This window comes from Phocoena sinus, chromosome 2 (assembly GCF_008692025.1).
Source record: "Phocoena sinus isolate mPhoSin1 chromosome 2, mPhoSin1.pri, whole genome shotgun sequence".
In the NCBI taxonomy this organism is placed as follows: domain Eukaryota; kingdom Metazoa; phylum Chordata; class Mammalia; order Artiodactyla; family Phocoenidae; genus Phocoena; species Phocoena sinus.
Window position 1 is genome coordinate 141,395,418 of NC_045764.1, and position 23,742 is coordinate 141,419,159.

Genomic DNA, 23,742 nt, shown 5'->3' on the forward strand with positions numbered 1-23,742 from the left:
CCCAACAGTTGCAGAAAGCACGTACAGAATGTAACATCCACCTTGCAGAGAAAGGAAGAGCCTGAGACACTGACCCCACCAGCAATAGCCTAGATTTTAAATGGGAAAACAGAGACCAGACCACAGCTAACATAATACAAAGTAAATCATTCCTGAAAATAAAATAAAAAGGCTTGTTCACTCAAAAAGCATGCAGCCAGGCCACTTAACCAGTAGTCAGCCTGCTGGTAACCTTTACAATGGCAACTAGGAATCCTTGAGATGGGATAGTGACCACTGGCATCCATGGCATTCTATCTAGATCTTCTAGAAGCTGCTATTAGTTGGCCCCACGCTCAATGTCACCTCTGGATCAAGTTTGCAGACTGCTGTGTGCTCATCACTGGCCTCCTTATGCCCCTCAGGACTCTCTGGGGCCTTCAGTTATCTTGCCTGAGTCCCTTCCTTTGTTTCTTTCCCCTCAGGTCCCCCGCATGAGACCTAACTTTGTCCTCTGCCCCTCTTTTTACCGGGCACATCCGTCCACAGCCTTTTGAGGGCCTTCCGTTTATCAGTTCATCTCAGAACCCCTGCACATGTTTATAAAGGCCTAGCAGCCCTGCTCACTGCCTTTGGAAGCTAAAACCCAGCTCCTATCAACCACTGGGCACAGAACACAGCAAAAGAAGAGAGCGGTTGGATTGCAGTGGGAGTGTGTCCATGACAGAAAGTTTTGTTGAAAGAAACAAAACACTCTCAAAGGCCTGAGCCAGCAGTATGCTGGGAGTCCAGCCACTGGTGAAACTCACATCTTGTCCGGGTAAGGCAAAAAGTGGGCAGAACATACCAAGAAACAAGCGCTGTAATATTTTACAAGGTAGTCTCTACTTTGACATGCCTTAAGCACAAACAAACAAACAAAAAAGGTTAAATGCACCTAGAAAAAAATAAAACCTCTCTACAGGAATTTGAGGGTCTTTTTTTCTGAAATGTTTTTCTAACTCTTCACTATTATAAAGCAAATCTCGTGTATATTGCTCTGACAACACCCACTCAAAGAGCCTTTCATAGCTGCATTCTGAGGGTCAGCCTCAAACATTCACTGAAAAATGAGGTGGGAGTGACTGTATTCTCGATGAATAACTAAATTTTTCTAGCACTAGACATATTCTGATGATGTACGTTAAAAGTCGGCAGTTACTTTCCCCTCTGCTAAACGGAAAGCAATTGGGGAATACAGAGGTGGGAAGATAGCCTCCTCAGGTCTAAAGCATGCCTCCCCACTCCCTACTCCAAACCCGTCAACAGTGTGTGTCTCCCATTAACCCTTCTTCATAATTGTCTATAGGTCAGAATGTGGGGGATTATTTTCAGTGTTGAATATTCTTGAAACTTCCCCTATCACCCAATTCAACCAACACTTCTTGAGCACCGCCCATGAGCCAGACCCCGAGTTAGGCACCAGCTCCCCCGTGGGCACCAGACAAATGTCCCTTCTTCGAGGAACTCATAATCTGAAGGAGAGTCACGCCTGTGTGCGGCCAGCCAGGGTACCACGTGAAAAGTGACAGCATAAGAGCTCAGAGGAGCGTGTAGTGTCTTCCTGGGTTAGGGAAGAGGGAAAGCATCAAAGCAGTTATGTTTGATCAGGGCCTTTAGGGACATTTGTGTAAGAGTTCACGGCTGAGGAAAGGCAAAAAGATATTCCAGCCCTAGAAAACAACAGAAGCAAAGTCATGGAGGCATGAAAACGCACCCCAAGTTTAAACAGTCATAAGCATCCAATGTGGGGTAAACAGAGAGAGAATGAAGCCTGGAAAGGAGATTGGAACAGGTTGTGAAGGTCCCTTCCTACCTGTTTAAAGTTTATTTGGGGGCAACGGGGAATGATTAAAGGGTTTTAAAGCAGTTGAATGACTCAGTCAGACTCATGTTTTTAAAAATAATTCTGAGATCGGGAGTAAGATGGGTTAGAAAGAGAGAGACCGAAGGTCAGTTATTCAAACATAGGATACGAATAGGGACAGTGGAAATTGAAAGAAAGGAACTAACTTGACATGTTTAGAGAAAAAATGTATAGGAGCCGGCAGCCAACAGGATGTGGAAGTGTGAAAAGAAGAATAACCACAAAAGTTGCTGAGATTCTTGATTGGGAGGGTGGTGACAACATGAACCTAGCTGTAAGAAAGGGCAGAAGAGCAGGTTTGGGGGTGAAGAAGGGGGCCAAGAGGTCCTATTGCTACATGGTGAGTTTGAGACCTCTTGTTACAACCAAATGAAGACAGCTAGTACACAGCTCTAAAGCAGCCTGGAACTGAGACGGGAGACTGGGGCTAGAGATAAGGATTTAGATGCATTGGCAACCTCAACAATTAAAAACTGGTAGCGAGGAAGGAACAAAAAAAGCAGAAAGAAGCAAGCTGGGAGGAGAAAAAGGAAGCCAAGGGAGGGCATAGTTTCAAAGCAAGAGTGGTTAATAGTCAAATAATGCAGGGAACCTGCGACTTGGGTCTAGATGAAGGCCATCACATTTGACAGTATCAGACCCCTTTGAAAGCAGTTTTAGTACAGCGATATGGGGAGCTGCCTTATGACAGTGGGTATATTGTACAGTACTCATTAGCACCTTCATCCTCAGATGTCAGAGAACTGTTTCGGAAATAGGATTCAGAACATCAATTATTTATTAACAGCTAATCAGAGGATTCAAGCCTATTAGGTTAAATCATTGAAAATATAAAGCAACATATAAAGGTATACAAATAATTACCTCTCTAATTTCAGATCAGTAAAGATGCAGGATAAAAGAACAAAAGAAACTCTTAGAATTGAGAGCTGTGGAATATTGATGTCCAGCCAAATATGGTAGGCGTGATGAGTCCAAGCAAGCACTCTAGAATATACACCAGGGTTCAAGTCCAGCTTTGATCTTCTAGGTATGTAATTTGGGGTAATTAAACTTCTCTAAGCCTGATTTTTTTCTCTCTCTAATTAGGATAATAGAAATAACAAATATATATAAAAGCTCTCAGCATAGTACCATCACATAATAAATGTTGACTTATTATAATAACTCATTATTCTAATTGTGCAATTATTATAATAATGTTTCATTTAGTCTTTACTTTTTTAATCAATAACTATTTTTGAGCCACTCCCCTCTACGTACCAAGTGTGACTCTAGGTGCTGGGAATATTAATTAAAAAAAAAAAAAAAAAAGAGTAAGACCCAGTTCCCCATCACAAGAAGCACAGCCTAAAGGTTTAGAAGGCAAGTGGACAATTGCAAACCAAGATGATCCTTGTTGTAACAAAGGAATGAGAAAGTGCTCAAAAATATTCAGGAGGAAGCACTCGGTGGTACCCCAGGACCTGGAGAAGGAGAAGGGCTGTCAGGCCAGGCTACAAAGATGAAGTACCAGTCATTACAAGGAAATCTGTGAAGAAATTTTAAGGATAATAATAAATATTAAGGTGCCATCACACACACACACACACACACACACACACACACCTGAAAAAGTCAGAAAAAGAAGGTTCTTTGCCCAAGGGCAAACAGCAAGAGAAAAGGAGCTGGAAGCAACCCAAACTCTTGTCATCCAGCTCAAGGAGTTATTTTGGCTGAAATAATCATCATGTAATATTTACACTCTTCCCACCTGAGTTTGGGCTACATGTTCTACAAGCAAATTAAACATCTCCTGCCTGTCCTCTAAAAGTCTACCGTTTAAAAATAGGTTACTAACACAGGGACAAATTCAAGAACTTTGATGACAAACTACCCCCTCAAGATAGTGTTCTCAAAGGAACAATTTTCAAGTTCAGTTTGGTCCCCAAGGTGAGGATGTTAATAGATTTTGCCCTTCCCTTTGAAAACAACAAATATCAGGGAGAAATTTTTAAATTGCATGGTTTGGTTTCTCAAAAAGTCAAAAATAGACAGATCCAGCCATATAATGGAGTATCCTTCTGAGTATAAACCCAAAAGAAGTGAAAGCAGGATGTTGAAGAGATGTTTGTATATCCACGTTCATAGCATCATTATTCACAACAGCCAAGAGTGGAAGCAGCCCAGGTGCCCATCAATGGATGAACGGATAAACAAAATGTGAAAAATACATACAATGGAATATTATCCAGCCTTAACAAGGAAGGAAATTCTGACACATGCTACAACGTGGACGAACCTTGAAAACATTATGCTAAGTGAAATAAGCCAGTCACTAAAGACAAATATGATATGATTCTGCTTATCTGAGGTACCTAGAGTGGTCAGATACATAGAGATAGGAAGTAGAGTGGGGGTTGCCAGGTGCTGTGGAGTGTTAGTGGGAGTTAGTGCTCAGTGGGCACAGAGTTTGAGTTTTGGAAGATGAAAAATGTTCTGGGGCTTCCCTGGTGGCGCAGTGGTTGAGAGTCCGCCTGCCGATGCAGGGGACACGGGTTCATGCCCCAGTCCGGGAGGATCCCACATGCCGCGGAGCGGCTGGGCCCGTGAGCCGTGGCCGCTGAGCCTGCGCGTCTGGAGCCTGTGCTCCGCAACGGGAGAGGCCACAACAGTGAGAGGCCCGCATACCGCAAAAAAAAAAAGTTCTGGACATGGCAGTGATGATGTGGCTACATACTTATGCCACTGAACTGAGCACTTCAAATAGTTAAAAAGGAAACTTTTATGTTACATATACTTATCATAATTTAAAACAATTTTTAAAACTCGAATGGTTGCCATGCTCATTAAATGCCTGTTCTTCACCACTTAGAGGCAAATAAAAACACCCCGTTTCTGACATTTAGATGCAATGCCATCTGAGGAAGGGACAAGAGACTGAGGCCAGGCGTATCAGAAAGTTCTTTATGCAAAGGAGCAGTGTCCAGTTACCATTCCCCGGGAATGGACATCTTTGTAAACCACTAAGAAGGTGGCCTTTTTGGCAGCCATCATCTGACAAGTTTTAATTAAAATAATCCCCGCGTAACAGCATCACCCCGCTAGGGAATGACTGTCAAAGTGCACATTCCAAAAATTACTAGTTGAACTTCTTTCTATGTGCAAAAGCATTAGGCCGAGCTTTATGTAAGACCTGTGACTGCAATTCTTAAATCAGTTCTTGCTCTTAAGAGTTGTCTAGTTGAACAAATAGTAGACACAAGAAAAGTTAAATGACAATAAAAGAAGTCTATGATTATGTTCAATTAAGTAGTATTTGTAACTAGCCCTTTAACAGACTTGGAGAAGGGAGAGATGACTGGGGGCTGGAGTGTTCCAGAAAGACTGATGCAAAAGACTCTGGGAGAAATGTTCAGGACTCAGTAAGTAGAAGCAGATGACCCTGGTTCAAGTAGTGGGTTTGTGATGGGAAGTGGTAAGAGAGAAGGGTAGAAAGAGATGGGAGCCAGATTACAATAGCTTTTAAAAAGTCATTTTCTGAGTTTGGATTTCCGCCTCTACCCACAGAGGAACCACTGTAGGTTTCTGAGAAGGCGCATGAGAAGGGGCGTGATGAACACCATGTTCCCATGTGCGGTGGCTTTGGAGAGGGAGACCCTTAATTGGTAGAAAGTTGGATTCCAGCCCATTGAAGTATATACCTGAGGGCCACTGAGTCACAAAAAATGAAACCAAACACATGCTTTTGTTAGGTTAAAGTTAGGACTTTAAAATGTGTCAGGCCATATGCTTATAGACGCACTGAATTTTTCTTGGAGGATACACAGGAAACTGCTGACGTCGGTAACTTTTTAGGAGTAGGACTGGAGGTAGGGGAAGGAAGACTTTGACTTTTCATTGTGTACCTTGTACAATGTGGATACACTTCTCAACCATGTGCATGAATTCATTTTATAATTTTAAAAGTTCTTTTAAAAATGACAACCAGGGCTTCCCTGGTGGCGCAGTGGTTGAGAGTCCGCCTGCCGATGCAGGGGACACGGGTTCGTGCCCCGGTCTGGGAAGATCCCACATGCCGCGGAGCGGCTGGGCCCGTGAGCCATGGCCGCTGAGCCTGCGCGTCCGGAGCCTGTCCTCCGCAACGGGAGAGGCCACGGCAGTGAGAGGCCCGCGTAACACATAAAAAAAAAAAAAAAAAATGACAACCAGATAGTGTTAAAAAGTGGACTCTAATCAGCACATTCAAGACATTTCTAATTACAAAGACTGACATGTATCTCAATCTTGTTTGTACCATATCTTTTTTTTTTGCGGTACGCGGGCCTCTCACTGTTGTGGCCTCTCCCGTTGCGGAGCACAGGCTCCGGACGCGCAGGCTCAGCGGCCACGGCTCACGGGCCCAGCCGCTCCGCGGCACGTGGGATCCTCCCGGACCGGGGCACGAACCCGCGTCCCCTGCATCGGCAGGCGGACTCTCAACCACTGCGCCACCAGGGAAGCCCTGTACCATATCTTAATCTCTATCACATATAGTGAGATGTTCTGAGAATGACCTAAAAGTAATGGTACAAAGCACAGAGAACTAACTCCACATCTGAGGCTTTACCTCAAAACAAACAGATGAGCCACTCATAATAAAACACCTTTTTGGTGTATCTGCCTGAGTCTATTCCAAATGAACTCCCCAATGAAAACAAAAATCAAAAATAGTAGCCCACAGTGTATTTGATAAGACATATCCCCATCTCAGTAAGTGGCTTTTTCATCCTTCTAGTAGCTCAGAGCAAAACCAGTTGAATCATCCTTGACTTATTCTTTTTCTCCCATCTTCTATATCCAAGTTCCATCAACTCTACCTTAAAGATTTATCCAGAAGCCAGCTGCATGTCACCAAACCTACCACCCTCACCCTGGTCCACCATCTCTACCTGGACCACTTACAGTAGCTTTCATTCCACTCCCTGCTTCCACTCTTGTCCCATACAATCAATCTTCCACAGGACAGCCAGAAAGATCCTCCTAAAATGCCAATCTGAAGAAGTCACTCCCCTGCCCACAACTTCCTGTGACTTCCTGTCATATGGCTAAGACCCAAAGTTGTCGCCTGGCCTCAAAGCCTGCATGATCCAGACCCAGTTTCCTCCCCAACATCACATCCTGCGCTCCCCACTGGCTCCCAACACGCCAGTCACACTGGCTTCCTGCCCAGTCCTTGGACACAGCAGCGACCCCATCTTTGGGCCTTCATCTCAACCAATTCAGGTTGAGAGATTCAAACGTCCCCAAATGTCCCTGTTCCCCCACCTCGCTTCATTTGTGTCTCTAGTCAAATGAAAACTCCCCAGAGAGGCCTTTCCCAGTCATCCTACATCAACTTCTAGAACCACATCCCTCTCTTTCCTTTGCACTATTTTTTCTTTGTATCACCTGAAAGTATGATAGATACTCATCTGTCATTTGTTGTTGTTTAGTACCCGCCTCACCCAACTAGAATGTGCTCCATGATGTCAGACTTTTTTTTTTTACCATCTTCACTGCTATATCCCCTAGGCCTAGAATATGCCTGGCAAATAAATGAGAGCTCAATAAATATTTGTTGAAGACTGAAGTAAGCACAAACCAAGGCACCCAAGATCACTGGCCAAAAAGAGGTTTTTGAAGCCCCAAATGAGGCATATGCATAACAATGCTCAGTAAATTTGGGGTAAGAGAATGAAAACCCCAAAACATCAACTGACAGCCACGTAGGTCCATTGCTTATCTACAGCATGCTGGGAATCCACATGGATGCTTGACATTAAGTCATACTTTGCAGCATCATCTGTGTACAGGCTGGAGGGCCATCCTTAAGGTTTTGTGGCTAAAGAGTAAATACGGTAACAACTTTCCTCCTCCCTTTTTCCAGGACCAATGAACTTAGACTGAAAATTTTGCTGAAGGAAGCAAGCAATCACTGTCTCACCCAGAAGGCCCAGAACATTCAATTATTCCATGGAGAAGGTCTAGACAAAGCCCCAGCCTTGGAACTAGGAAACTGGGTCAAAGTCAAGTTCTACTACAAATTCAGGGACCTTGGGCAAATCATTGTATGTTTCTGATCCTGTTTCTTGGACTATAAAGCAGGAATGATGACATGTTCCCTGTTTCTTCACATGGTCATTGTAGAATAAAATGAGATGATGCACTTACAAAGGCCTCCTGAAAACTAAGTGGACCATACATCATGTGTGGTCATCAACTTGTACTGGCTGATCTCTAGTTCACATTCCCTTCTCTTTTGCTGGTGAGCTTTGTCTAAACAAGGATCTGATCAGGTCCCTCCCCTGCTCAAAACATTCACTGATTTCAACTTGAACCTTCAATGGTTCAAACTTCTTCACAAACCGAACCCAAACCATTTTTAGGGTCACACCTTCAGCTCATTCCTGTGCTGTGGCCTGTACTCCAACCACAGAGAACTACTCCTCATTCCCTAATCTAATCATGATCTATTGCACGTCTATGCCAGGCTATGTGTCTAGGGCCCCACCCTCACCCATCCTCCCTTCTTCCATCAGGAAAATCCTAGACACTCTCCAGCCTGAATCAGATGCTTCCCCCTGTGGACTTTTTCTCAGGCGCGCTGAGAAAAATCAGGGTGCCCTGAATCACTGCTTGTTTGCAAGTCCTTTCTCCCACCGGACCAGTGGGTCTCCATCGGATGTTGTGTGTCCTCAACATATAACAGGGTAATGCATACAGTAGGTGGCCAGTGTCTGTTCTTTCTGAATATGGCTCTCTCAGGCCTCTCCAGCTCTAGCTCCCTATGACTTATGGCTTGGAGTGTTATGATAGGCCTTTTCTTACTCTTCTACCCCTGAGGAAATATTCTGGAAGGTGAAGCTGATTGAAGACTCCCAGGAGGCTTCTAGAAACAGGCAAGAACTGAGCAGAGGGACAGAATGAAGCTAGTGGCCTCTTTCCAGTCCTCGTAAGTTATGTGTTTAAGGTGTGCTTAATTTTATTTGAGGTGCTTTGAATTGTCTAGTGAGACACACCCATATTTAAGTCTGGTATAAATGGAAATGGTTTTCAACTTATTCATTTTCAGGATTATCCAAGTTTCTCCCTTTCATGCTGGAGGAAACTCTTTTATTTATTTATTTATGGCTGAGTTGGGTCTTTGTTGCTGCACGTGGGCTTTCTCTAGTTGTGGTGAGCGGGGGCTACTCTTCGTTGTGGTGTGCGGGCTTCTCATTGCGGCAGCTTCCCTTGTTGCAGAGCACGGGCTCCAGTAGTTGTGGCAGGCGGGCTCAGTAGTTGTGGCTCGCGGGCTCTAGAGAGCAGGCTCAGTAGCTGTGGCATACTGGCTTAGTTGCTCCATGGCATGTGGGATCTTCCCGGACCAGGGCTCGAACCTGTGTCCCCTGCATTGGTTAAGGTGGATTCTTAACCACTGTGCCACCAGAGAAGCCCCTGGAGGAAACTCTTGAATTGACTATAATTCAAAGCAATCATTGTTCTTTAGCTGTCAAGGTGCCCTGTTATTCTTTTCATAAATATCCTGGATGATCTGATCCCAGTTCAATGCAAACTCTATTTTTTTTTTTTCCTAACCCTGTACCTTTTCAGTTGCTAAATTTACAGCATTAAAATGAAAGGAAGAGGGCTTCCCTGGTGGCTCAGTGGTTGAGAATCTGCCTGCCAACGCAGGGGACATGGGTTCGAGCCCTGGTCTGGGAAGATCCCACATGCAGCGGAGCAGCTGGCCCCATGAGCCACAACTACTGAGCCTGCGCGTCTGGAGCCTGTGCTCTGCAACAAGAGAGGCCGCGATAGTGAGAGGCCCACGTACCGCGATGAGGAGTGGCCCCCACTTGCCGCAACTAGAGAAAGCCCTCGCACAGAAACGAAGACCCAACACAGTCAAATATAAATAAATAAAATTTAAAAAAAAAAAAAATGAAAGGAAGAAAGGAAGCCCCACTTTTGCCCCCACTGCTAACATGATATATGTCTGGATTTTAATTGCCCTTGTAATTATACTCTTGGCCAGGTCTCCACAGGTATAATGTAGAAATTAAACATTATGGCACAGCCTGAAAAGGCCTCGCTGAGGTACGAAGACACGACGGCTTTGTAATATCTCCAGCCATCAGGAGAAGGAAAGAGAAAGATGAAAAGGAGGCCTGGGAATGTCATAAGCTAGCTAGCAATCCACTGAAGAAGCATTTTCTGTCTATGACTACCTCGAAGACTGTGTGAGCTGGAAGGCTGCGAATCCCCTGGTGGTTTGATAGTCAGCTAAGGCTAGAGGAAAATGGAAGAACGTGGATTGCTTGACTGTGAGTTAAGAAATAAGCACAGCAACAAAGGGAAATATGCTATGAAATTTTCTAAATATTTACCAAGGGGAGTTGACAATTCAGTGAGTGGAGCCAGACCCGACAGTGAGCTCTCCTGACTGCCTCCGACACCTTCCCTCGATCACCATCTCCATCTCTAAAAACAGGTGATCCTCACCTCTGGGGTTGTCAGAGGAAAAACCGTCTCTCTGTGATAACCCGGCAAATGCTCCGTGATGATCTTAGCACACAGACCACCGCATTTACTCTTCCTCCCCAGATTTCTTATCTAAAGTAGAGGAGCAACCAAACAGCGGTCTGTAAAACACTGAGTCAATATAAACTACGTTTAAGGTAAAATACTTCTTTCCACAGTAATTTTCAACTAGTGATATAGCCACGTGATTTCGGAACCCAGTATCCCTGAACCTCCCTGCCAGTCCTCATTCCAAAGTCAAATTTCTCATCAGCCCACACAGCAGTTATTTTCATTCTTGATCTTCCCAAGTCAATTGATAATTCAAGGTTATTAATTTTTTAAATTATTTTTTCATTAAAAAAAATTATGAATAAATGTACTTTATATCACTTTAAACTTCCCACTGGTTATGTTTCCTACCATTTCAGGTCTTGAATGGAGAGTATAATTTTGCTTTTGAATTTGAAACTTGGAATAATATACTTCAAGAGCAATTTAGTGACTGGGCTTAGATTAAAACAGGTATTTGACAGTCCCAATAATTCCCTAAAGTCTTTTCCTTCTCCATTGCTCCAGAAATGCTACATAATTATTTGTCTTAAAATCTGTATTGTCTCAAGATACCTGTTGTGTAAAAATGCATACATCTGTACACCTAACAGGCAATGGGGAGGTTATGGAACAGTTTAGAGTTGAATACTCCTGATGTCTTCTCTCCTATCTCCAATACCTTTTTAAGATTTCACTAGGATGAAAGTATTGGATATTAAAATATATCCTCTCACAATCTCCCTCAAAGGAAAGAAAATGTCAGTGGTTTAATATTAGGCAGAACTTCAGGAAATAAACCCAATACTGGCCTTGAGAGACAGACAGGAAAGAAATGGTCTAGAATGGTGAGAAGCATGGAAGGCACGTACCACCACTGCACGTAATTGACCAGGTAAATTACAGCTAGGTCTCACCTTTAAGCAAGTAGCTTCGCAAATGGAAGGCTAGACTCAATGACTTCCAAGGTCCCTTCCCCGTTCAATAACGTTTGCCTCATGAATTTTTTATAGTCATCCTCCGTCCTATCACGCTGTCCCCATGCATCATCAAGCCCTCCTGGCCAATTCCACGACTGAAAGGAAAATCTGTTTTCAAAAAATCCATGCTTTGCCTACTGCCAAAATTACAGTTCTGTCCTTGAAACAATGACCTGCACATAATGGGCACGGGTAAATACCTCTGAGCAAGGAAGTGTCCAATACCTTTAGCAATATTTTTTTTTTTTTTTTTTTTTTTTTTTTTTTATGCGTTACGCGGGCCTCTCACTGTTGTGGCCTCTCCCATTGCGGAGGACAGGCTCCGGACGCGCAGGCTCAGCGGCCATGGCTCACGGGCCCAGCCGCTCCGCGGCATGTGGGATCCTCCCAGACCGGGGCACGAACCCGTGTCCCCTGCATCGGCAGGCGGACTCTCAACCACTGCGCCACCCGGGAAGCCCTTTAGCAATATTTTTAAAGCTTCTTTGATATAGGCAGAATTATTACCTGAGGCCTTGAGAGTGAAAGATTGTGAAGCTAAGAGACAATCCTATAACCAAACTTTCCAATTTATACTTCTATATCCCCTGCTGACTTCTGAACCTTAAAAGAGGGTGGAACTGAACAGGTGAGTTTGAATCCCAGCCTCCCCTCTCATCAACTGAGTGATGTGAGGGAAATTACTTAATCTCCTTGAACCTGTTTCCTCACTTGTAAAATGTTGATTATATGAGCTACCTTGAAGAGTTATTGTGACAACGGAATAGGACAATATAAAGAAAACACTGAGCATTCATTTACTCGTTCCCTCATTCATTCAACAAAGATTAACTGAGTGTGTACCACCAGCCAGGCACCGGGCTAGGCACTGGTATGTAAAAGACAGAAAAAGAAAGAAAGCAAGCTACTGTTATTTTTATTTACCAAAAACAAGCCTGTTTCCAGAACTGTGGTAGAACCATCAGACTCTGACTCTACTTTCATGTGAAACTTTCATTCACAGCTAGTTTGCCTAAAATAGTCATTTTTAGTTTGTCATATAGGAGAGTCTGCCTCCTGCCACACCTTTACCTACTCCGAAGCTAACCATCTAGCAGGTATTTTGCTAAAAGACACCTTCAGAACACTTGGGAGAAGCAATGACCAGAGCAAAAAGTGGTATCCCAGCTCTCAGCTGGGCAAGCCACTCAGGAAAACTTGATACGCCTGTGCTACAAGGCCCATCCCTGGATGCCTGGGAGGTTTGGGGTGCTTTCAATTCCATGAGCAGACTGTCTTCTGAGAATTTGGGATTAACAGGACTGGCTCATCCCCAATCATTGTGACTGGACCACCGATAAAGAGAAGGGCAACAGCTAAGGGGGTCTAAAGGCCATGTGTTTGTAATGTAGGGCTTATGTCTTTCAGCTGTACTTTATGCTAGGATTTGATAAAGTTCTGTATAAATGACCCACTTCTGAGGAGTCAGTTAGTTTCAACGCTGGTGGGCTCTTCAGTGTGAGCCTAATATTCCTTTTTCTAACTAGCCCACAGCCTCTGGGCAAGTACAAGCCTAGCTGTGTTGGGTATTGAGCATTCAGTACACTTAAACATTTTGCACTTCCAAAAAAGAGTTTTTTAAGACACTCTGGAACCCACGGCTCCTAGCAAAAGAGTTAAAGTCTGATACTGGAATAGGAAATGACCTGCCCTAGGTCATAGGATCAGAGGGTGGTCAAGGAAGGAATTCTAGAGTAAAATTTGGTACCATCTTTGAAATTAAGAATCGGTTAGTGGATAGTACAGAGGTGCCTAAATTTTTGATTTGCACACTCCTCTCATTCAAGAGCTGCCTGAATCACTTTCCTTAGGAATTCAAGTATAGATCGTGACTAACTCAAGGCTGTGGACTTTGCAAGGCTGCCTGCTACCTGGAAGTGACAGCCTAGCCTCTCCTCACAGGAGTTCTGGGTGCAAAAACACTGTCACTATATATCCACCACCCACCAACCCCCCTCCACCATCTGATGCATACAAAACTGTGGTTTCTTTTCATTTTCCTTCAGTGATTTAAGCGTGTTACTATTAACTCCTGGTGCCTCTAATTCCTCACTGAAAATAGTGGTTTGGATATTAATAGGCTGTAAATCAAGACCCTACCTGGGGCTCGTTGTCACGGAAACGGTACTCAAGCCTGCCGCTACTTCCCCACCTTTGGACGTCTGGGCGAATTGGTGGGAGTTGGGGATTGTTTTAAAGCTCCTGTTATTTCTCCCACTTTCTGCTATTTCTCAGGGCCAAGTTGTCGGAGAAAGAGGAACCCGTGAGGCAAGGGAGAGTAGAGTGGACCGTAGCAGCTTGGAGAAGCGGAACTCTTTGGGAGAGGAAGGGTGGGGGTCCTTGGAGGGTGGCTTGGGGCACGCTGATCTCTCCTTCTTGGGGCTGCACCTGGCCACACTCCGCGTCGTTCCCAACGCTCGGGGACCCGGCCCCTCCGCCGCCCTGCCCTCCCTGCCTGGGCGCTGGGCTGCCAGGGAGCGCGCAGACAAGTTCCCCAGAAGAGAATCTGAGCGGCCCCAGGGCTGAGGAACCCGGCAGAGAGGGCAGCGCGGAGGTCCGACAGGCTTGAGGCAGAACCCCCTTCGTCCCCACGCCGGGGTCCTGGAGGAGGCAGCCCGGGACCAGAACACGCACTCCCCTCACCGCCCTCCCAGCGCCCCCGGGCGACGCTCCAGGATCCGGCTCTCCAAAGCAAGCGCCCAGCTTGCCAAGCGCCGCCGAAACCCACGAGGATTCCCGCGCCCCGGGGCGATAGCTGCCGCAGCCGCCAGGGCCTCCCACGGGCTCTACGCCCGGCACCCAGGGCTGGGTCCCCACCCGGTCCCCTGGGCCCCGTGCGTCACGCGCCCCCGGGGCCCAGCGCCTCCGCTGCGCTCGCGCCGCGCGCCCCTGCCTCGCGCATCCGCACCCGCACCCAGCTCCCTCTGGCCGCCGGGCCCTCCCGGGACTCACCTGCGCTGGGGCTGTAGTGGCGGCCACCCCGAGCCCGGGGGTGGCAGCGGCGGCGGCGCAGGGGGAGGAAGGCAGCGCAGGGCTCCTGGCACAGCGGCCGCCGGGCGCCTGGTGCTGCCGAGCCGCGGACCCGCCCAGAGATATAAATAACATTATCTGAGGAGGGACATTCCTGCCGGGGGACATCGCTGCTGCCGGGACCAGATAGTCCCGCGGCGGGGGCGGGGAGGCGGGGCCGCAGCCTCCCGCAGAGCCAGGCCCAGCCCCCGCCTTCCCCACCCACTCCCGCACCTGCCAATCAGCCTCCAAGCCCGGGGCCACCTGCCCGGCCTCCGCCCGGCTCCCCGGGCCGGCCTCCGCCCCCCTCCGGACTGCATGAGCCCGAGCCGCCAGAGGCCAGAGCCGGCCGCAGCGCCCCCATAGCTGCTCACCGCCCCTCACCGCGCGCTACCCCGAGTCCCCTGCAGCGGGGAAAGGATTTGGCTTTGCAGCTCCGGCCTAATTCGTTCGCCCAGAGCGGCGAGTCTGGCCACGAACATGAGCCCTCCAGTCTTTCCCGCCCTGCGTCCCCACTGTATACAGTCAGGTTTTTAAAATATATTAAAAGACACGCTTAGGCCGTAGGGTAGGCAAAGCTGGCGCCCCGGCAGTGCGCCCCCGCTGCGGCGGATTTGGGAGGGACAGATTGTTCCCGGGGGCTGCTGTGTTAGAAAGCGTCCTCCGGGGCTTCTCCTGGATGGTAGTAAGAACAGACGCTGGGAGGGCTCGGGTGGGCACTGGGCCCGAGACCCGCGGCCCCAGCCTGAGGGCTCGGTGTCTCCGTTTCTGTTTGCAAACCTGGTGTGGTCCAGGCGGACCGGGCAATGCTGGCGGGGCGCAGCCTGCAGTCCCATGGCTCGCACGTTACAGGGACTGTAATCAACAGGCAAGCTGCCACCCCAGCCCACCGACACCTCCTGGCCAGACCCGGTTTCCAGGCGAGCGGACGCTTCCGCACGCTGGGTGGGGTGGGATGCTGTAGGCCAGAGAAAACACTAGAACCGATGGTGCCAGACAGGAAAAACAAAGCATCTCCAAGTCACCTCGGGAGAGAGACACAGAAGCGGCAGCTTGCAAGGCTGTCCACTTTCTTGACTTTCTTACTATACAAGGTCATTGTTCAGTAAGGCTTGGTGGTACACCTTGCTGCAGCTTTCGTCTCTTTCCTCCATCAGCCGTGCTGAGACAATTTCTCACCAGACATCAGCCCAGGTAATCTCAGGTGTTTTGGAGATGACAGTGGAGATTTAAAGCGCAAAGATGAGAAAAGAGTTTTAACTTTGGTGATGCCTGGTGTTCTTAACGACGAAACAGTCTTACACCTGAGTTATTTGCTTGGGAGTATAATTATGCTGCTTTCCAGGATTCACCAGGAAAAGGGTGTTTAAGTGCCAGATGTGCGTGCTTAGTTTATATATTGAACATATGCAAAGATACTTCACTTCCTGCTGCAGTCACACCTCTTTTGAGAGTGGGCATTTAGACATTGAGATGTGCTAAGTGGCGCAAACTCCACAGATGTTACAAAGCCACAGAACTCTCCACACTACCACCTTGTTGTCTGGGCCCTTATTAAGCTCAATTTCCCAAGACACACTAGTAATAGAGGGAAGATAATAGAAGAATATTTGTGGTCAACCCATTAGATTAGCAGTGAGCCACCCTTCCCCCTTTCTGATAGCATTTAAGAATCCATTTGTTTTTTTACTGAGTTAGAAACAACAAGCTCTTTTTCATTTAAAAATTAAGAACCAAATTCTGGCAAGGAAAACTCAAGAAAAACAGGCCAACTTCAAAGGCTGAGACTATCATATATCTCAAGTAGAAGTCTTTGTTCTATTTTTGAAATAAAAAATGGAGCGAAATTATGTATTTGTGTTTTTACAAAGCCTTGTGTGGATAAACTTATTAAATAAATCCATGATTCCCTAGAATTGCAGCTCTGCAGCTACATAATTATATACTACATGAAACAGACAATTCCTTAGCTTTAGGGCTCTGAATTGAAGAGTTTACACATATATTTCTTTGTAGCCTTAAAATTTATAATTTTCAACGACGAGAAAAAATTAATATGGTAAAAGCACCAAATCAGTGGACAGATTACCCCAGGATTTTACAAACCTGTTCAGCTGCTTTAGTTATTTCCACTTTAGCTGAAATCTAAATAATTCAATACAACCTCATTTGCTACAGAGCCTGTTATCCTGACAGCATCCCCACATGCTTTACAGCTAATTGAGTTACAGTGAAATGATAAATTAGGACTGAGGGAGAGAGGAAGTTTAGAAGTACAGAGGAAAAGGGTATTGTCAAATAAGGAGGGAGGAAAATGGCAGATCCCAGGGAATGGGAATGAGAAACTGGGGAGAGTGAAATAGGTAAGAAGGAAAAGCTCATATAAGGGTTCATATTTGAAGTCATTGCTGTGGGCAGTAGGGATTAATTCTGCAGGGACTTCCTGAGAAGAGTTCATAAAGCCTCCCTGAATTGTCTATCAGAAAGGTGGGAGATTGGTCCTCATCCTGGGTGGTCAAGGGACTGCCCCCCTAACCTCCTATTCCATGTTGACAGCCCACACTTCCAAGCTACCAAGCAAGCTCCTAACTGGCAATCTGCAGTTCTAGGGCCAGAGAGAAGGTGTGCATTTGAAACTAGATGCTGTCAGCCAGGAACTGGGGCTTCTACTTAACCAGGAAGTGAGAGGAAGCCCTCACAGAACTGTCAACCCAGCTCCAGCTAAAATCAATAGGTGAGAAGTGGATATAAGTCAGGACATTAGAGGAATCTGACACAAGAAGGAACTTCATTTTCTATTTCTATATTCTCTGAATTTTTCACATTGAGCTTGTATTATCTGATAATTAATTAGAGATAGTAAAGAAAATAATAAGTAGAGATTGGGTCAAGATGGTGGGTTGAGCCCATGCATTTACCTTCTCTTCCATCCTAAATCTCATAAAAAGATATGTCTTAAAGAGAATAGAAATCTAACAGCACAGGGAAATAAGAAAAAAATGTGATCAATTTTCCAGGAATTTTTAGGACATCCTGAAATATAGAAGAGAGAGGCAGGACCTGATCTAGAGAAAAACAAAGTTAGAGGAAATCAAAACAGGTTCAGGAGAAGGAATAGTTTAGGGAAATTCCAAGCAAGAGTCAAAGGATACAAGAGGAGGTGGGGGGTGGGGAACCTAGGATAGAATAATTCATTGAGGAGTCCCCTCCCCTGCTGGCCTTAAGTACCAAATGTTTGCCTGTGGGATAAAGTTAGTGGGGATCCCGGGACCAGAGGGGCAGAGCCCAAGTACACACTGACCGCTAGAAGTAATAGGGAACTTTCACTCTCTCTGGATAGCATGTTGTGCCCTTCCTTCACAGTTCCTGAAGACAGGCTATGATTAACAGGACAGGCAAGCCGATCCTCAAATAAAAGATGATTGGACAATCAAAATCACCAAAGATTTTGTCAGCGGAGGGGAACCAATACCACGAAAGAAAAGCACCAAACACAACTAACAAAGAAGTAATATCAGAGGAAACTAAGTTAATAAAGAAAACAGAAGATAAAATTTAAATGAATTTTAATTTTATTCAGCAAGATTTGAAAGGATATTGTATCCAAGAAAAATAATCAGTGAGAAAACGTAGAGATTTAAAAAGTAGTTTCTGAAGTTTAAAATTCATTAGCTGATCAGCAGAACTGATCAAGTTAAGAGCAGATTAGTAGAAACAGAAATTCTCCCCAAACACAGGGCAAAAAACAAGGAGATGGAGAGTTTGTGAGAATGGTTGAAAGTCATGGAGGTGAGATCCTCAAGTTCCAATATCTGTTCCAATAGAAGTTACCAAAGGAGAGAAAAGAGAGAGCAGATGAGATGATAATAAGGAGAAAGTAGAATAAAATTTCTGAGTTGAAGAAAAATATGCATTTTCAGATTCAATAGAAGCAGTTTAAAGCAGGATAAAGATTTTAAAATACAGTTTACAGTTTTATGTACAGTTTAAAGCTTGTGATTTGATTCTAAGACCCAAGAACTTGAAAAAATTAAATCATAAACCAAAAATAGAGACTAGACTAGCTTCCTGTGCCTTGAATTAAATTAATCCTACAAACTATTTTTGCTGAATCACAGAACCAGTTATTTGTTTGAAATTTTAAGACTACTGTGATGTAGAAATGAACATGTATCAGAAAGCTACTTAAAAACAGAGATACCAAACCAAATAAACCCAGCCCTACCCAATGCTCCCTTCATTCAAATGTCTGCTAACAATGGAAAAATCGAGAACTCATGATTATGAACAGAAAACTTTGAAATAGTGCCTAGAGCTCAAAAAACATTAGTTCCCTTCATCTTTACCTTGTCACCAAGAGATGCATTTCATAAAACTAAACTGAAATTTCTGTTCCATTTCTGGGAACATCTAGGGGAACCACAGTCTCCACAACTTCCAAAGACAAAGCAGCAGGAGGACCCATTTGAAAAGCCCAGCATTTACAATATAGAGGCATTGAGGACAAAGGAATAAACTTCACCTTCAGATGCCTCAAACAGAATGGTCCTTGCAAGGAATCTGAAAACTGGCAGTGAGTGTGTAAATACCAAACTGACCTCCCTATAAGGGAGCAAGTGACATCAATTTCAAATTTCCATCCACCGATAATGGAAAGGAGCAGAAGAGCAAGACTTACATCCTGTCATCCACCAGTGCATGGAAGCACTAACCAGCCTTTGGAATAAATGGGCATCTTTCCTTCTATAGCTGTGCCTGAGCTTTCCAGGATTAGATTTTCCATTACCTAAGAGATGTGAGCTCGTGCAGATGTAATAGCAGGCTTATACTGGGGTGTGATGATAAACTGGTGTCTGAAGGCGCTTATGTTCTGCTGCAGTTGCCTTGTTCAGGCTGTATTAGTTTGCGTGGGCTTCCATGACAAATACCACAGACTGGGTGACTTAAACAACAAAATTAGTTTTCTCACAATTCTGGAGGCTAGAAGTCCCGAGATCAAGTTACCGGCAGGGTTGTTTCTTCTGAGGCCCTTCTCTTTGGCTTATAGGTGGCCATATTTTCCCTCTGTCTTCACATGGTCTTTCCTTTGTGTGTCTTTGTCCTAATCTCCGCTTGTGAAGACACTAGTCATATTGGATTAGGGCCAGCCACATGATTTCATTTTACCTTAATTACCTCTTTAAAGGCTCTCTCTCCAAATCTGGTCACTTTCCGAGGTACTTGGGGCTAGCATTTTAACATATGAATTTGGAGGGCAGGCCACAATTCAGTCCATAACCCAGGCCTCATCTTTTCTCACATGAATTGCTTCTTATAAATCTCCTAACTGCTGTCCCATTCTCCAGTTTCACTCTCCTTCAATTCTTCCTCCACATAGTAGCCAAAGTACACTTTCTAAAAAAGAAATCTGATCATGTCACTCCACTACTTTAAATCATCCAATGGCTCCCTGTTGCTTTCGGGATACAGTTTTAAGTTTCCCAGCACTTAGCGCAGCCCCTGACACACAAGATGTACTTAATAAAGGCCTGACGAGTAAATGAGTTAATAAGTGAATTAATGAACAAATAAATCATGCAAACTAAAAGGGAGTTGCAGTTCTGGAGGCCAACCAAAGAAGTAGGTAATTGGAAGTCATTTCTAGTTGGCTTAAAAATATATATTTGTGATTTTTTTTCAGGAGAATCACTTTCCTATTTATGTTTGAGTAAATTTATTTAAATAAATTCACATTCCCGGAGACATAATTGGCAATATTTGTGTCTGACTTTCACCAGCTCCTTGGCCACCTTGGCACATTCATACCTAACTTACTGTCTGTGGATGAGAAATGAAGTCAATTAAGTAGGTTTTATGTTCACACCCACTATCAAGTTCACCTGCCGTCTTCCAATGTTTCATTCATAATGAGGTACAGCAAATACAATAGTGATGGTTCAGCTCTGTGGACTTTGTCTCTGTTTGCTCCACCCTCTCAGTGCCGTTTTCAGACTTCATCCTGGGGCAGTGGCCCGACTCCAAACCCCACGCTCCAGTATGCCAAAGCCTTGAGCACGTAGGATTAAGAACGTAGGAAGGTGGATCAAAAAGCATTACAAGCAGTGAGTTGGTGTTGCCATTAACACTCTGTCTTGCGTACTCCACAGAGTGGATAGTCTGTATATGAATAATCAAAAGTGCCTAAACCTGAAACCTTTGTTCTCTTCTTTTATAAATATTTATCAAGCCAGGAACTCAAATCAAGGAGAGAAAATATAATTTAAAACTCGAGTTTGTTAACAAGGAATGACAGCTAGAGTGCTAACAATTCAACCAATTAAGCAATTTTGTGTTTATGTGATAATTATTGCCAGCATAAATGATCTCGTTAATTGCTTTAATTTGTTAGCAGTTTCCAAACTTACAATTTTTTTTCATAGTATTAACCAAAACCTTTGGGAAATTTTCAATAAAGTTTGGAAAGACACTGCAATGAAAGATTCCATTACCTCTGCAAATTCATCTCATTTTCTATTCTGTGGGATATTTCTGCAGCTGCTCAACTTCTGTTGAATATTTCTTGAATGCTTTAAAGACTACAAGAGATTCAAACATGATTTATTCTGTAGAGTAACTGGTTCTTATCAAAAACACCATTCTTCATTTTCCTCTGTGTATGGCAAATTTTATTTTTAAAAGATTTATCATTTTCTTTTTGCCAAATGCCATATAATCATTTTTATTCAATTTCATGAAGTAAATTGCTATCATTATCCTTATTGCCAGATAAAGAAACCAGGAAACTCAGAGTTCAAGTAATTGTCCAAAAATCACATAGAACTCCAAATCCCTTCCTTATGAAAGAGTTATTTATCTAGGAAGCAGTATCTTGTGGGTTTTTCTTTTTTTATATAAATTAATTATTTTTGGCTGCGTTGGGTCTTCGTTGCTGCGTGCGGACTTCCTCTAGTTGCAACAACGGGGGCTACTCTTCATTGTGGTGCACGGGCTTCTCATTGCAGTGGCTTGTCTTTGTTGTGGTACATGGGCTCTAGGGGCGTGGGCTTCAGTAGTTGTGGTGTGCGGGCTCAGTAGTTGTGGCAGGAGGGTTTAGTTGCTATGTGGCATGTGGGATCTTCCCAGACCAGGGCTCGAACCCGTGTCCTCTGCATTGGCAGGCGGATTCTTAACCACTGTGCCACCAGGGAAGTCACTCTCATGGGTTTTTAAATTAACAGATCCCATGATATTTAATGTAGATGATCTACATTATAGACTAATTTTTTAAGTCAACAATTAGATCAAGAATTTAGCCCCCAATTATGCTGAGTGTGTACAAGTAACAACTCAGTGCTGCTAGTTCTATTCCATCATCATCTTAATCATCAAAATACACTTAATTAAGCATCTAGCTCTGGACCTTCCATAGCAGAAACTGAAATAAGCCAAAGCTTTAGACCCTTCTTTTGGAAGTGTTTCAAAGCTGTGGGTGAGCATCAGTATTCTGTTACAGACCCCAACTACTGCCTAAACCTATTTCTCAACTCCCACTCCTCACGTCTACCAAATATGGCCAGAAATTGAAGTAGGAGCTTGCCACATACAATTTCAAGTACTTGAGGTATTCCCTGACCTCATTCTAAAGATTTTATATATTATATATATATAAATCTTTTAACTTATTGCATAACTAACAACCAATATTAAAATGCAAATAACCCTGGGAAGAGTTAAGTTTTAAGGCACAGGCTTTTGGCTACTGGAGTAAAAAAAAGTCAGTGCCACTTAGTGGCATTTTAATAGCCAAGCAATTTTTTAGGAAGATGGTAGTGGGGTAGACTGAAAAGATTAATAGATGTAAAGTCAAAAGACCTGGCTTCTACTCCCCTTTATCCTCTCTATGCCTTTGTTTTTCTTCCACAAAATGATGGCATTGAACTAGCTAGTCTCTAAGGACTCTTTCAGCTCTAGCTTTCTATTATTTTTTTTATTATTTTAATTCATATGTTTTAATTCACTATGTAACAATAATATCACAGTCTATTTTACAAGTTAAATGTATGAGAATGTATGAAATAGAAATGGTAGGAAAAAACTAAACGTGGGTCAGGAACTTAAATTTTCCCAAAACCAGGGGCCAAAGGAAGATGTGTTGCCTTCAGGGCAGGGAGGGTGATGGGAACAGCTTGTGGTATGTGTTTGTCCCCGTGTCTACTCCAAGAAGGAGTTGAGGCATGCCCTCTTCCCTGGCCTGGGATTGGGAGTTTAATCTGGTCAATTGAAGATGGTGGCTTGAGAGAAAAAAGCCATCTGGTACCTAAACAGAGCTGGTCCCCTGGTGGCCGCAGGTGGGTTTTGCCATAGAGGAAATTAGGGGTGGAAGTGTCAAAAATCAAATGTATAGAGGAAAAAAGTAAACAGTTTCCTCCTTCCCCCTAAAAAAATGAATTCTTGAAATGCACACATATTCTTCTCTCAAACGTAGAAAAGTCTCACTCTGGATGTGCTTACAAGAAGATCGTCGTCAAAAAACTTTGTCTCTATGATAACATTTCCAGTTAGCACGCTGGCTGGCATCATCGCCTCTATCAGGGATTGCCAGGTGTATGTGGAGTTAGGGATCACAGAGCCAAACTCAAAGAACCATTCTTCTAGGCATTGCCCTTTGAAGTAAACTTTTTGTTCCAGGCGGAATTTTTCCATTTGCTCCGCTGAAGAGAAGTTCAATTCTCGAGACACTGCCTTGCACTCGAGGATTTTCTTGGGAACACGGGCTTCATGCTCCACTCCAGGGCCTGACAGGTGTTCTGTTCCTTGCCAGAGTATCTTCCCTGTCTCAGCATCCTGAAGGTTCATCCAATTTAGTTTGAAGCCCCTCAGGATCTCCCTGGCCCGCTCGCCCTTGGTTGACATGATGCGGCGGCCGCCGCCTGCGGCTCTCCCACGCTGGCCCGGGGGAGCCTCGTAGACTGTGCCCAGGAGCTGAGGACTGAGCCGCATCCCGGCCTGCAGACCTCGGGCGAGCAGCGGCAGAGTCCAGACCCGGACCGGCCTCTTTCCCCTCAGCTCCGGCTCCTGATCCCTTCTCCTTCCTAGCTTTCTATTATTTTACACTTAAAGCAAGAACATACTAGATGTTCGTTACAATAATGTTCTTTAAAAGGAAAAATTGGAAATTAGTTCAACGTTCATCACAATGGAACTGATGAAATCAAGTATAGTGGGTATACACACACGTATAAATTCTATGTAGCCAGTTAAGTGATGATATGGTTTTATATTTATTGATAAAGATGT

General features: G+C 44.5%; 2 protein-coding genes across 2 annotated transcripts in view; both read right to left on the reverse strand.

Moving 5' to 3' along the window:
- SPTB (spectrin beta, erythrocytic) overlaps positions 1-14,613 on the reverse strand; it is a 124,981-nt gene extending 110,368 nt beyond the window's left edge. The window contains 1 exon segment of the mRNA XM_032618660.1: positions 14,410-14,613. The gene's annotated coding sequence lies outside the window, so the exon portion shown is untranslated.
- Positions 14,614-22,814: 8,201 nt separating this feature from the next.
- On the reverse strand, positions 22,815-23,532 carry LOC116749479 (retinal rod rhodopsin-sensitive cGMP 3',5'-cyclic phosphodiesterase subunit delta-like). The gene has a single exon (XM_032623867.1). It carries the CDS (start codon positions 23,443-23,445, stop codon positions 22,921-22,923), a length of 525 nt encoding a protein of 174 aa, XP_032479758.1. The 5' UTR covers positions 23,446-23,532; the 3' UTR covers positions 22,815-22,920.
- Positions 23,533-23,742: the final 210 nt, after the last annotated feature.

Coding starts and splice junctions, on each gene's coding strand:
- LOC116749479 (XM_032623867.1), bottom strand. CDS start 23,445: ATGCGGCTCAGTCCTCAGCTCCTGGGCACAGTCTACGAGGCTCCCCCG.